General features: G+C 39.2%; 1 protein-coding gene across 7 annotated transcripts in view; it reads left to right on the top strand.

Moving 5' to 3' along the window:
- The window catches only part of DNAH14 (dynein axonemal heavy chain 14), a 506,458-nt gene that overhangs the window by 385,157 nt on the left and 107,237 nt on the right, over positions 1-14,064 (top strand). For 5 of the 7 annotated variants that reach the window (XM_050760305.1, XM_050760207.1, XM_050760198.1 and 2 more), the window contains 3 exons: positions 7,624-7,785; positions 9,834-10,025; positions 11,895-12,076. The exons of the other annotated variants lie outside the window; for them this stretch is intronic. In XM_050760305.1, coding sequence (XP_050616262.1) covers positions 7,624-7,785; positions 9,834-10,025; positions 11,895-12,076 — 536 coding nt within the window. The remainder of the gene's footprint in view (positions 1-7,623; positions 7,786-9,833; positions 10,026-11,894; positions 12,077-14,064) is intronic. 7 annotated transcript variants of the gene reach the window in all.

The raw sequence follows: 14,064 nt of genomic DNA, 5'->3' as shown, positions 1-14,064 counted from the left end.
TCAGATAAAACAGATTTCTAGTCAAACTGTAAAAAGAGACAAAGGACGTTATATAATAATAAAGTAATCAATTCAGCAAGAGAATATAACTATTGTAAATATATATGTACCCAACACTGGAGCACCCAGATATATAAATCAAATATTATATCTAAAGGAAGAGATGGACCCCAATACAATAATAGTTGGGGATTTCAACACCCCACTCTCAGCATTAAATAGTTCATCTAGACAGAAAATCAGCAAGCATCAGATTTAAACTGCACCATAGACCAAGTGGACCTAACAGACACTTAACGAACATTTCACTCAACAGCCACAGAATACACATTCTTTTCATTAGCACATGGAACATTCTGCACGACTGATTATATGTTAGAACACAAACAAGTCTCAACAAATTTTTAAAAATCAAAATCATATCAAGTATCTTATCTGAATACAATAGAATATGACTAGAAATCAATAACAAGAGCAACATTCAAAACTGTAACATTCATGGACATTAGACAGTATGCTCCTGAATAACAAATGGATGAAGGAAGAAATTAAGAATGAAATTTAAGAATTCCTCAAAACAAATGATAATGGAAACACAACATAACAAAACCTAGGGGTCCAGGAAAAGCAGTATTAAGAGGCAAGTTTATAATAATAAATGCCTACATAAAAAAAGAAAGATTTCAAATAAATAACCCAACAATGCATCTCAGGGAACTAGAAAAAGCAAGAACAAATGAACCCAAAATTAGTAGAGGGAAATAAATAATAAAAATCACAGCAAAAATAAATGAAATTGATAATAAAAAACAATACCAAAGATCAACACAACCAAAAGGTTTTTTTGTAAAGAAAAACAAAACCAAACAACTATTAGTTAGACAAACTAACAACAGAAAAGATCCAAATAAATAAAAACAGAAGTGAGAAAGAATACATTACAATGGATACCATAGAAATACACAGGATTATTAGAGACTATTATGAATAGCTACACATCAATAAATTAAAAAACCTAGAGGGAATGAATAAATTCATATATAATCTATCAAGATTGAGCCAAGAAGAAATAGAAAACCTGAGCAGACTTATAATAAGTAACAAGATTGATCAGTAATAAAAGCTCTCCCAAAAACAAACAAACAAACAACAACAAAAATTCCACTACTGGATGGCCTCACTGCTAAATTCTACCAACTATTTTTTTTTAAGATGGAGTCAGGCTGGAGTGCAGTGGTGCCATCTCAGCTCATGGCAACCTCTGACTCCTGAGTTCAAGCAATTCTCCTGCCTCAGTATCCTAAGTAGCTGGGATTACAGGCACCTGCTACCACACCTGGCTAATTTTTTTTGTACTTTTAGTAGAGATTGGGTTTCACTATGTTGGCCAGGCTGGTCTTGAACTTTTGACCTCAGGTAATCTGGCTGCCTTGGCCTCCCAAAGTGCTGGGATTACAGGCATGAGCCACTGCTCCCAGTCTCTACCAAACTATTAAAGACAAATTAATATTAATTATTCTCAAGCTATTCCAGAATATTAAGGAGGAAATTATTCCTTACTCATTCTATGAGGTCAACTTAACACTGTTACCAAAACCAGACAAGGACATGATGAAAAAGGAAAACTACTGGCCAATATTCCTGATGAATCTAGATACAAAAATCCTCAACAAAATACTAGCAAACTGAATCAAACAACACATCAAAAAGATAATACACCATTATCAACTGGGATTTATGTCAGGAATGCAAGGATGGTTCAACATATGCAAATCAATAAACATGATACACTGCATAAACAGAATATAGAGAAAAAACTACGATCATCTCAATAGATGCTGAAAAGGCATTAAATAAAATCCAACATCCCTTCATGATAAAAAAAAAAAAAAAAAAAAAAAAAACTCTCAATAACTTAGCTATAGAAGGAAAGTACCTCAACACAATAAAGGCCATATGTGACAAACCCACAGCTAACATCATAGTGAATAGGGAAAAGCTCAAAGCTTTTCCTCTGTGAGCTAAAACAAGAAAAGAGTGCCCATTCTCACCACTCTTATTCAACATAGCACTGGAAATTCTAGCCAGAGCAATTAGATAAAGGAAAGAAATTAAGGGCATCCAAGTTAAAAAGGAGGAAGTAAAATTGCCCATTTCCAGATGACATGGTCTTATAAATATGTAAAGATTCTACCAAAACCTCTTTTTAAAAAAAAACTTTTATTTTAAGTTCAGAAGTACAAGTGCAAATTTTTTACATAGGTAAACGTGTCATGGGGGTTTGTTGTACAGATTACTTCATCAGCCAGGTATAAAGCCTAGTACTCATTAGTTTTTTTCCTGATTCTCTCCCTCCTCCCACCCTTCACACTCTGAAAGGCCCCAGTGTGTATAGTTCTCCTCTGTGTCCATATGTTCTCATCATTTAACTCCCACTTATAAGTGAAAACATGCAGTATGTGGTTTTCTGTTCCTGTGCTAGTTTGCTAAGGATAATGACTTCGGCTCCATCCATGTCCCAGCAAAAGATATGGTCTTGTTTTCTTTTTTTTTTTTTTTTTTTTATAGCTGCATAGTATTCTATGGTGTATATGTCCATGTATTCTTTATCCAGCCTATCACTGATGAACATTTAGGTTGATTTCATGTATTTGCTATTGTGAATAGTGCTGCAATGACATACACATGCATGTGTCTTTATAATAGAATGATTTATATTCCTCTTGGTATATACCCACTAATGGGATTGCTGGGTTGAATGGTATTTCTGTCTTTAGGTCTTTCAGGAACTGACACACTGTCTTCCACAATGGCTGAACCAATTTACACACCCACCAACCGTGTATAAGCATTCCTTTTTCTCCACAACCTCATCAGCATTTGCTATTTTTTGACTTTTTAATAGTAGCCATTCTGACTGGTGTTAGATGGTATCTCATTGTGGTTTTGATTTGCATTTCTCTAACTATCAGTGATGTTGAGCATTTTAAAATATAATTGTTGGCTACATGTATATCTAGTACATGGGAATGTAATCTAGTACAGCCATTATGGCAAATAGTATGGAGGTTCTAATAGTATGGGGAATTTAATCCATTTAAATTCAAGGTTATAATAGATTGATGAGGACCTATTTATCTCATTTTGTTGATTGTTTTCTGGTTGTTTTGTATATCCTTCCTTTCTTATCATTGATTTTTGTGGTGGGTGGTTTTGTTGTTGTTGTTGTTGTTGTTTTTTGTTTTTTGTTTGTTTGTTTGTTTGTTTTTTGGAGTGATAGGGTTCGATTCCTTTCTTTTTTCCCCTTTGTGTATTGGCTCTACCAGTGAGTGTTATAGTTTTGCATGTTTTCATAATGGTGGTTATCATCTTTTCACTTCCACTTGTAAGACTCCCTTGAGCATTTCTTGTAAGGCTATGCTAGGCATGATGAATTCCCTCAGGTTTTTGCTTGTCTTGGGAAGATTTTATTTCTCATTCATTTCTGAAGGATAGCATTTGGATATACTTTTCTTGGCTGGCAGTTTCTTTCCTTCAGTTCTTTGAATATCTCATCCTGTTCTCTCCTGTCCTGTAAGGTTTCTGCTGAGAATTCTGCTGTTCTTCTGCTGGGGTTTCCCATTTATATGATGACATTTTTCTCTTGCCATTTTTGGAAATTTCTCTTAGTCTTTGAATTTTGACAGTTTGACTGTAATGTTCCTCAGATAGACTTTTTTGGGGTTGAATCTATTTGGGGATATTGGAGCTTTCTGGATCTGTATGACTAACTCTCTCTGAAGACTTGGGATTGTTTTCAGTTATTATTTAATTAAATGCTTTCTACACCTTTCCCCTTCTCTTCTTCTGGAATGCCCTTAAGTTCAGAAATTCTTTCTTCTGCTTGGTCTTATCTGTCATAGAAGCTCTCAATTATAATATTTTTCATTGAAATCTGTAGCTCTGGGATGTGTTTTTGATCCTTTTTTATGATATATATCTCCCTATTGAATTTCTCATTCAAACCATGAACTGTCTTCCTGATTTTGTTGAATTGTCAATCTTTATCTTGTATCTTATTGCATTTCTTTAAGATTATTATTTTACATTCTTTTTCTGGCATTTTGTATATTTTCTTATGATTGCGACCTGTTACTGGTGAGTTACTGTGTTCCTTTGGAGGTTTCATGTTTGCTTGCTTTTTCATGTTTGATGTGTCCCTTCATTGATTTCTATGCATCTCGAAAAACAATCACCTTTCCAACTTTATGGAGTAGCTTTCATAAGGAAAGACTTATTCATAGGTATGGGTTTTACAGTGTCAGTCATTGGGTGCATGGACTTGATTCTAGATGGATACAGTAGTGTAGTCTCCATGTAGTTTCTTCAGTTGTAATCCGTGCTGGTGACATTTGCAAATGTCTCAGCAGCCTAGGCTGTGAGAGTTTGTGAAGGCAATGGGGCAACTTTGCTGAAGGTGGGCTCACCAGGCTGTTTCTCATGTCAGGGGCATGTGCATGCATGCAGTGAATCAGCCAACTCGGGATCTGGCTCACTTGATTTGGAGCCATAGGACTACTACTCTAGCTGGGGGCATAGGCATACAGTTACTTGGCTGGCCTGGTTGTGTGTCTGCCAGGGTTGCCCATGGGATTGTTTCTTAGGCCCTTAGCACAGGCACAGAGTCATTAGGCAGGCCTGGGGCATGTCTGCAGCATGGGGGATGCACCACAGGGCGGTTTCTTAGGTCCATGAGGTAAGCACAATGCTTCTTGGCCAGCCTGGGAGTGTGCCCACCAGCGGTGACCCATAAGGCTGTTTCTCAAGCCTGAGATATGGGTGCATGGCTATTCAGCTGGCCTGAAGGGGTTGTGTCTGCCAGGGGCAACCCACGGAGCTATTTTTCAGGCTTAGGATGCAGGCAAAGGTTTGCTTGGCTAGCCTGGGGGTATGTGTTTCAGGGGTAACCTGTAAGGCTGTTTCTCAGGACCTGATTGTGGGCACAGAGCTGTTGGGCAGGCCAGGGGCATGTCCTTAGTGGAGGCACTTGTGGGGCTATTTCTCAGGTCCTGGGCATGGGCATGTAGCACTCTGCCAGCCCAAGAATGTGTCAGCTGTTCAGTGGCTCTGGGACCCCTCCTACTTCAAGAAGAGTACACAGCAGTTTGGCCAGCTCAAGGGTAGGGTCACCCTAAATGGGACTGCCAGATTGTTCCTCTGGCTAAAAGTGCAGGCATTGGGGATTGGTTTCTCTGCTGGCAGGACCACAATCAAAGCCAATCCTGGGCCCAGGCTCTGCACACCTCGGGTTGTGGCATAGAGCCACCCATGGGGACTTGGTGGAAGAATGAAGATGAAGTCCCAGTGCTAGAGAGTTGCATGGCTACTGGCCCCTAGAGCAGGGCCCACTCCAGAGGTAGCTCTGGTCTCAAGATGGTGCGATGCTGCTGTAGCTTGGCTCACAGGGGGAGTGAGGGTGGGTGGGAAGTACACACCTTGTGCTCCCGATCCAGAGCAATGCAGCTGCAAGAATTTCCAGCAGCTCCCTAAAATGGGCCCAGGACTAGAAAGTACTCTGAGATTGTCCTGTATAATGACTGTAGGTGTTTCAATGGCAATGGGGCTGGTGGGGTTCTTCTGCTTACCTTGTCTTCACCAGGAGAAGTCCCTCTTGACTCCCAGCTGATCTGGACAGGGGAGACAGGGCTGCAGAGGCAGGATGCCTCCACATTGTCCTCCTGGGCTTCCAGTCACCACAGGTACCTCTCCATCCTCTCACTGTACTCATGCACTCTCCCACTGACATTCTAGTCAAATCTTAACTGTTTATTTGTTACACTGGTCCTTTCTTATGGGGAAGACTACTTCCAAGTACTTCTAGCCAGCCATCTGGCCAGTCGCCAGGCCCAGAATATACTATATTTATGTACAAGCAAAAATTGCTAATCACTCACTTTTTTTCAGTTCTGTTATTTTTCACAAACTATACTCTTCCATGTCCAAGACAAAATTAGGAATGTCACCTCAGATTGTATTTACTCTTGTGACAAAATTTCAAGGGAACATTGTTTATTGTTTTTGATCCAGACATATGTAGTTATTGAGTATTGTTTCAACCCCTCATCCTGTTTTTTCTCTTAGTGCTGGGCCTTTCTCCATTGAGTTATTTTTTTCATGTCATATTTTTGAGAGCAAATCCAAATGCCATATCATATCTACTATACTCCTCCAGGATTTCTGCTATATCTATATAGTCTCCCTTCACCAAACTTAAATATCCAGCTCTGTTGATCCAGTTGAGGTTTCTGCCACAAAATTTCTTTCTGGATTTTAGATGTAGTTTCTCCCATGCCAGGAGCCCATTGTTCTAATTTAATAAATCAGTTTCAGAAAATCATTTCAGGCTAAAGCTGAAATGAACATGGCTCCTCTACTCTCATGTTACTCAGGACTTCGAGATCATTGGATCTGTTTCCCACACTTTCTAGGCTTCTTCTGGCCATATCATTGCTTTTCATGTGACCCAAAAAGAGTGCGTAACTATCAGTGTGTAACAAGCTTTGGCAGTTCTCCATCACATATGAGGTGAGACAGGAAATAAGTTAGCCCTGTGTTACCTCTGTTGGCCTCTACTGGAGAGCTCCCCACAAGCTCTCTGCCCTTCCCCACCTGAACTGAAATACCATGAACCTATGAGTGTCTCAGTCTCCTGAAGAGAGTCACTAATGCTACCTACTTTTTTAAATGCTTTTTTTTTTTAAAGAAATCTTGGATTTATTCTCAAAAGCAAAATGTCCTTATGTTTATAATAACTCTTCTGGCAGAGTTTGTTTTCCTACTTTTTCTCATCTGTTACCTTTTCCATTGAATTTGAGGTCCTATATAGATATGAATTCAGTTAAATTAAAATAATCCTTCAGCAATGTTATTTCTAGTTTGTCTACTACTATTCAATCGCAAATGTAGATGTATTGAGGGCTTCTGTGAACTGCCTGAACTGGGTTCCTGCCTAATTCATTATTGTACCCACTCCTCCATACCTCTTTTCTCAGTGCCTGTCGCAGCTATTTGGCATACTCTCCATACCAAGTATATGTTTCTCTAATGTTTGAATGAATGAATGGATGAATGAAGCTTATTTTGACTCAGAAAAAAATATTCTGATGGGTTTGAATGAAAACGTTAGTCTTAGGACAGGCACAGTGGCTGATGCCTATAATCCCAGCACTTTGGGAGGCCAAGGTGGGAAGATGGACCAGCCTGGACATCATAGAGAGACCGAGTCACTACAAGAATATTTTAAAAATTAGCCAAGCATGGTGGCATGCACCTTTCATTCTACCTATTTGGGAGGCTGAGGTGGGAGGATGGCTTAAGCCCAGTAGTTCAAGGCTGCAGTGAGCCATGACTATGCCACTGTACTCCAGACTGAGCAACAGGGTAAGACTTTTGTCTCAAAAAAAAAAAAAAAAAAAAAAAAAAAAAAGGTGGCAGGTGGGGGATATTAGCTTTAAAAAAAAAAAAAACACTTAGCCTCAGTTCTCCTTAATCGCTATTGCTTTCTTGCTTTCTCAAATTGATGTGGTTAGGGTAGAATATATGAATAATTTACTCATTCCTGATTAAATATGTGTTTTGCCTAAGGATTTATTTTTAGAAGATTTGAACTACATCATCAATTCAGGAAGAATACCTGACCTGTTTGAAAATGTTGAGCTGGATTCTATTGCAATGAAAATCAGATCTCTTACTGAACAGTCTGGTCATATGGATAATAGGCAATCTTTACTTTCACTCTTTCAAAAGGTACTTTTTTGTGACTTGGCTTTATCAAATTGTCATGTTAAAAGTAGACCATGTTTATAATTCTGTACATGATTTTTAAGTTGGATATAATTTCTTTAGATCTTTATATGAGTTTTTAAGGTAAAATAATGAGTACCCTACCCACAGACAAACCATATCCTTAGGTAGGTCAAAAACTTACATGAATCTGAGCCTGTCTGGCTATCAACGATTTTAAAAAATAATACCAGCAGGAGGCAATAAAATGAAAAATAAAATCCCAAGAGTATTTCTTACACAAAGATTCTTTCTCAGATAATGATGTTCTTATTTCATCTTTTTGGTAACAAGTCTGGAAAGGCAAGAAACAAGAAACATTTCATCCTTTAGAATAGTCCTGGAATTGACCAGGAGGTGATGGATACAAAAAGAAATTGACTGGATACAGCAGGTGCTATTCAGAATGAACTCAGCAGCAGAGGAGCTGTGAACAAACTGGTTTGACGAGAGATATAGATTAGTCAAAATGAACTCAACTTTCTGTGTCTTTGAGACGTGATGACTGACCAGTGGCTTAGCGAATATATGGACATGATTACTCAAACTAGAATACTCACTGGGGAAGGACCACAGGTGGATTTATTTCTGGTGCTAGTTTTTGTCTATCATAGGGCAATTTAAAAATTGAATCTGGCCATCCACCATTTCTCACCTTAGTAACAACATTGCTAAGTATCAAACAGATACTTAGTAACCTGTCACAAGAAGATGTTTTAAAAATTCCAAAAATGACTCCACAGTTGATAGAGAACAAGGTAATATGAGTGGATATCCTTAGATTTAGTTAGATTTTTTAATAACATCGTAGAAAGAAGGATAGCATTTATCCTGACAATTGTGGCACTCTTGTGCCTTGTTACTATATTTGGTTTATTCATTAGATTTAAATAATAAGGAAGAAAAAAGAAATTTCAGTTTGGAGTGCAGAGAAGTACTCCAGAAAATGAATAAATAAACCAAGAATCTCAGTTAGAAATCAATTTTAATTATATACATGATATATGTATAATATATATAATACTATGCTTCCAAAACTAATTTGACATGTCGTACAATAATAACAAATAATAAAGGCACACTTTAAACTGCTAACATTTGATATCTCTAGGTAGAAGTTTTGGGAATGTGTAAGAGAGGTATTTTCATTTTTACTTTAAACATTTCCACATTGCATGAATTTTGCACTGAGAAGTTTTATTTGCCTTTATAAATTTGTTAAAGACAAAAAAGAGGAAAAACACTTACCTTTTAGTCTTCTTTCAGCTTTACCATATTTATTTGACAAAATAAGTTGCTTGATACTTAATATTTTGTACAGTTAGACTCTGAGTTAAAAGGAACACTAACTCACTGAGGCTGTTTTCAGTAATGCGGACTTATTGCAAAGTGATATCTGGAAATAAGGAAGAAGGAATCTGTGCCCTGTTGCCAGTCTTGCCAAGAATTCAGCAACAGCAGCAGCACAGCCAGGTCTTATAAGGAAAAGGGCTGAAGGCAAATTGCAAAGAAACTAGCACTTAGCCTAGGGCCTGTAAAACTGTGTAGGTCTCATATTGCTTAGCTGTAATCCTTTAGCTATAGGAGTTTTATTACTACCTCTGGTGCTCTACTCTTATTGTCAGGTTGTTTCTTTCAGCTCTAATTCATCTGACCATTTTCTCACTTTGAGTTTCTGTGGGTCTTAAATGCACACCATCCCAGAGCAAAGAGTTAAATAGTCAGACCCAGCACCATCTGATATAAAGTCCCCTACTGAACAGAACTCTAGCACCAGCCCCCGTCATAAGAGTTGGTTTATGCAAGGGGTGTTCTGGGTCCAGTGCCTCCCCTACTGTTAGTTTCCCTGGGAAGGGCTCTGTTTATGGCAGGCAGTCCATGCACAAATGATCAATCTCTGGTCTACCCACGAAGGAAAGATCTGAAATATGTTTTCCATGAAATTTTTAATGTAATATTTTTTCAAAACAGTGTATTACATTTTAACAATTTATATTTTCATTAATTTTCAGAGAATATATAAAAATCTTCATATTTTTGTGATCATGAGTCCTGAAGGACCTAGCTTCCGCCAAAATTGTAGAGTATATCCTTCTATGATTAGCTCCTGCACGATCGATTGGTACGAGAGGTGGCCAGAAGAAGCTCTCCTTATTGTAGCTAACTCATTCTTAAAAGAAAAAGTCAATTTTGAGAACAGAGAGGTAAATATTTAATACAAGTGAAGGTTTCAGTTTATTGACAGCATCTGATGGTATTATGCCTCTGAAGAGCAAGGAACCCTAGATGGACAAAAACAGGCATTTCTAAGCCAGTTTATAATAAAATGGATCAAGTGTTTACATTGATTCCCTATTAATTCCCCATCTCTTGTACCCCTGAATTCACCCTATTTCAAAGATGCCCAGATTCAGATTCTGCAATGCCTGGGTCTCTTCACTATGCTGTCCACATGGTGGAACAGCAGATTTCTATGAAGGAAAACAGTCTCCATTCTGCATACCAGATTCTATGGTAAGGATGCTGCAACCTTCTGTGTATTCCTTGTAAATTGTTCTGGCTTGGCTACAACAGCAAGTCAGCAAAGCAGTGACAGCACAAGCCACAACACAAAATTAACTCAGAATTTATGAGCCAACAGTAAGAAAGAACCTATTCTGGAGTGACTAAACTGAAGATCCCATAAGACCTAGCTGACAGCAAAGGGGGTAAGAAGTGTTGACCAAAGGAGCTGTAAATGCATAGAGAACTGAAATTCAATGTAGGACATTTCTAGGTCCTATGGGACCAATGGGATTGCATCCTTACTTGTCTAAGTGATCAAGGAAAGCAAAGGCCAAGGAGGACAGAGACGGGGTAGAACCAGAAGAAAAAAAAATGCAGCTGAGTTAAAAGTGACCAGTGACTGGTTAGACTTGGACTGGAGATGAGTCATCAGGACTAGCTTATGTCTAAATCAGAATTATCTCCCAATCCAGGCAAAGAGAATATTCTTCGCAGTCTGGTTTTGCTCATCTGCACATCCTTTGGGTCCTTGCATTTTTGTAGCTTTATTTTAAGGAAATTTCCTTGAGTATCCTGCTATTGATAACCACTTTAAGAAAGAAATATAAAAGATAAAGAAGGCTGGGCATGGTGACTCACACCTATAATCCCAGCATTTTGGGAGGCAAGGCAGGAGGATTGGTTGAGGTCAGGAGTTCAAGACCAGCCTGGGCAACATGGTGAAACTCTGTTTCTACAAAAAATTTAGAAAATTAGCCAGTTGTGGTGGCACACATCTGTAGTCCCAGTTACATGGGAGGATGAGGCAGGAGGATCTCTTGAGCCCAAGAGTTTGAGGCTATAGTGAACTATTATTACAACACTGTACTTTGGCCTGGGCAAAAAAGCAAGACCTAGTCTCAAAATAAAAAATAAATAAAAAATGTTAAGACAAATAAAACATTATAACCCTTGGCCATTGATACCAATGCCCTAAATCTTTGGATGACTATAGTAAAAGTGAGAGTAACATAGGGGTAAAGCCTAGAAGGATGAGTGTGGCATGCCATTCATAGTTAGCTCTACTGTTGCCCCACCACCATCCCAACAATTAAAACTCATATTTTTGGCCAGGCACGGTGGCTCAAGCCTGTAATCCCAGCACTTTGGGAGGCCAAGATGGGAGGATCATGAGGTCAGGAGATCGAGACCATCCTGGCTAACACGGTGAAACCCTGTCTCTACTAAAAAAAAAAATACAAAAACCTAGCCGGGGGAGGTGGCGGGCGCCTGTAGTCCCAGCTACTCGGGAGGCTGAGGCAGGAGAATGGCGTAAACCCGGGAGGCGGAGCTTGCAGTGAGCTGAGATCCGGCCACTGCACTCCAGCCTGGGTGACAAAGCGAGACTCTGTCTCAACAACAAAAAAAAAAACTCATATTTTCTTTGTCCTGCTCATCCAGGAGCTCTCTCTACATCTCCAGATCTCAGAAATAATAAGCTATTTTAATTAATTCCAAGTGTTCAACTTTCTCTTTTTATGTATATTTGGATTGCTTTCTCTTAATTCTTAAAAATTATTATTCTTCAGAACTTGAAAGAAAAACTTGCCCCAACCTGTGTCCAAATCCACAAAAGCATGAAAGACTTGACCAGAAAATACTTTGAAGAAACTGGAAGATTTTATTATACCACTCCCAGTAGCTACTTGCAATTTATGGAAACATTTGCACACATTTTGAGGGCACGAGAAGAAGAGATGCAAACAAAGAGGTAAGACTTTGAGAACAAATCAGAAATATATTTTATATTGGTGTTTTTGTTTGCGAAAAGAGACACAAATGCAAAATGGTGAGCCAAATCTGCCTTTTTGGTGGGACAAAAAGCCAGAAGCTGCAGAAGATCTTAAAGGAGATAAGGTTGATATCCCCCCTGTGTGCCCTGTGTGCCTTCAAAGGCTGCCCCTGTCAAGGCAAGGCTGACAGACTTGGCCAGTAAATAAACAATTAGTCCCTGTTGCATTCCGACAGTTTATTTCTTACATGGGTAATGAAAGCAAGAGTAACTAACAGTACCAGTCCCCATGTCCTTTGTCTCATGGGATGACAGCAAAATAAAAGGCTTCAGATGACTACAACATCGATAGTGGAATACCTGCTAAGCAGTTTTATAGCCAGCATTGGTACCTGAGGAGGCATGGGAAGAAACATGAAGCAGCAGACCTCACTGCTAATGAGAATACAGGAGACATTGGAAAACTGTCTTATGACAATCTTCCAGGAAGATGGGAAAATTAGTAGGAAATGGCCTTGTACCATCTACTCACAAGCGCCCCACATTTTTGTGTTCCAGAAAGATCAGGGGTGTCCTGCCAACACTTAGATCAACTGCAGCCAAGCCTTGTCTATATAACCTATATGGAGACATGAAAGGCTGCCGAGGCACCATGGTGGAACTATTCCCCTCCAAGTCCATCTCCTAAACCTTTCATGTATCTAGCTAATAATTCTTTTTTTAAAATAGCCCACTCCGTCAGATACCCTAACTAATTACTCTGATTGGGGCCTGGGCCAGATTCATTCCATTTGCCATAGGGAACACTGTATGAGAGTGATCATGACTGTGACTCCCACTTGGAGGATAGACCACAACCAAGCTCCCTGTCTGGAGCTAAGCCAGTTAAAAATGTTATTAATCCAAGTGCATCAAGAGGTATTGGCCATTGCACATTCTCTGTCTCAACTAGCCAGCAGGAAGTCCAGTGCAATGTGATTTTTCATCAGCGCTCGTGCTGGAGAGTGTGAACTAATTTGTGTGCCGCAGGTAAGTATAGGCCTGACATTTACATAAGAAGTAGCAACCTCAATAGCAGCTTTTTGCTAATGTGGGGTCGGGGTCTAATTTTATTAAGTTTTTGTTAACAAGGTCAGGTAGGGCATGATAAATCCAACAACAGTTCATTTTAGAGCAGTTGAAGTAGTCTGAATATAATAATGAGGCTAAAGAGAATCACATCAGTGCTCAGAAAGCTAATCTTGTTCCGTTTCAAGGAAAAGTTGTTCACTCCTGGGATCAGCAGATCCTAAGAGGTTTCTGAGAGTCCTTAGATTAAGATTTTTGTTGGTCAGCAGTTAAATTAAGGATAATGTCAACGGTCTGAGAAAATTGGCCAGATGCCTTACAGGTGAGAGTCAAGAGAGTTTAATGAACCTTCCTCTCACTCCTAACCTCCTGGGATCTAAGGTGTCCCCTCCCCATCACCCAGGGTTGTAGCTCTCCATTCACAGCTGTGTAATCAGTATGACCAGTCCCTATCACAGTCATTCACCCCTTTTCCAGTCCTCCTCATGTCTTACCCACAACACAACTCTAGATCACTCAGCAGTTTCTTCCGTACGTACCTTGTACTATCGTAGGACATCTTCCACCCCCAATGCGTGGGCCATGCAAGGACAGTCTTAAGAGCTATATCACCTTATATGCATAATCATTATTATCAACATCCATAACTGGTTATATCCAGCAAGCATATCTCGGTGGCAAAAGACAGGTTATAGTCTCCCACTGCTCAACTCTTCTTTGCTACTTGGAAATTTCAGTAGTCCAGTTTCCCAGGGGTAGATGTTGGGGGAGAAAAAGCGAGAAGAGTTAATTATATGGTTTGGGTCTCTTACAGCCTATCTGGTCCTCTTTCCCACCCCAAAACTTACAATTAAATATTCTGTTTAAATGAAAGGTACCCTTATGGAGAATTAGTACAT

The sequence above is a fragment of the Macaca thibetana genome, chromosome 1 (genome assembly GCF_024542745.1).
Source record: "Macaca thibetana thibetana isolate TM-01 chromosome 1, ASM2454274v1, whole genome shotgun sequence".
In the NCBI taxonomy this organism is placed as follows: Eukaryota; Metazoa; Chordata; class Mammalia; order Primates; family Cercopithecidae; genus Macaca; species Macaca thibetana.
Note: the sequence above shows the minus strand (reverse complement) of the source record. Positions and strands in the feature narration are given on the sequence as shown.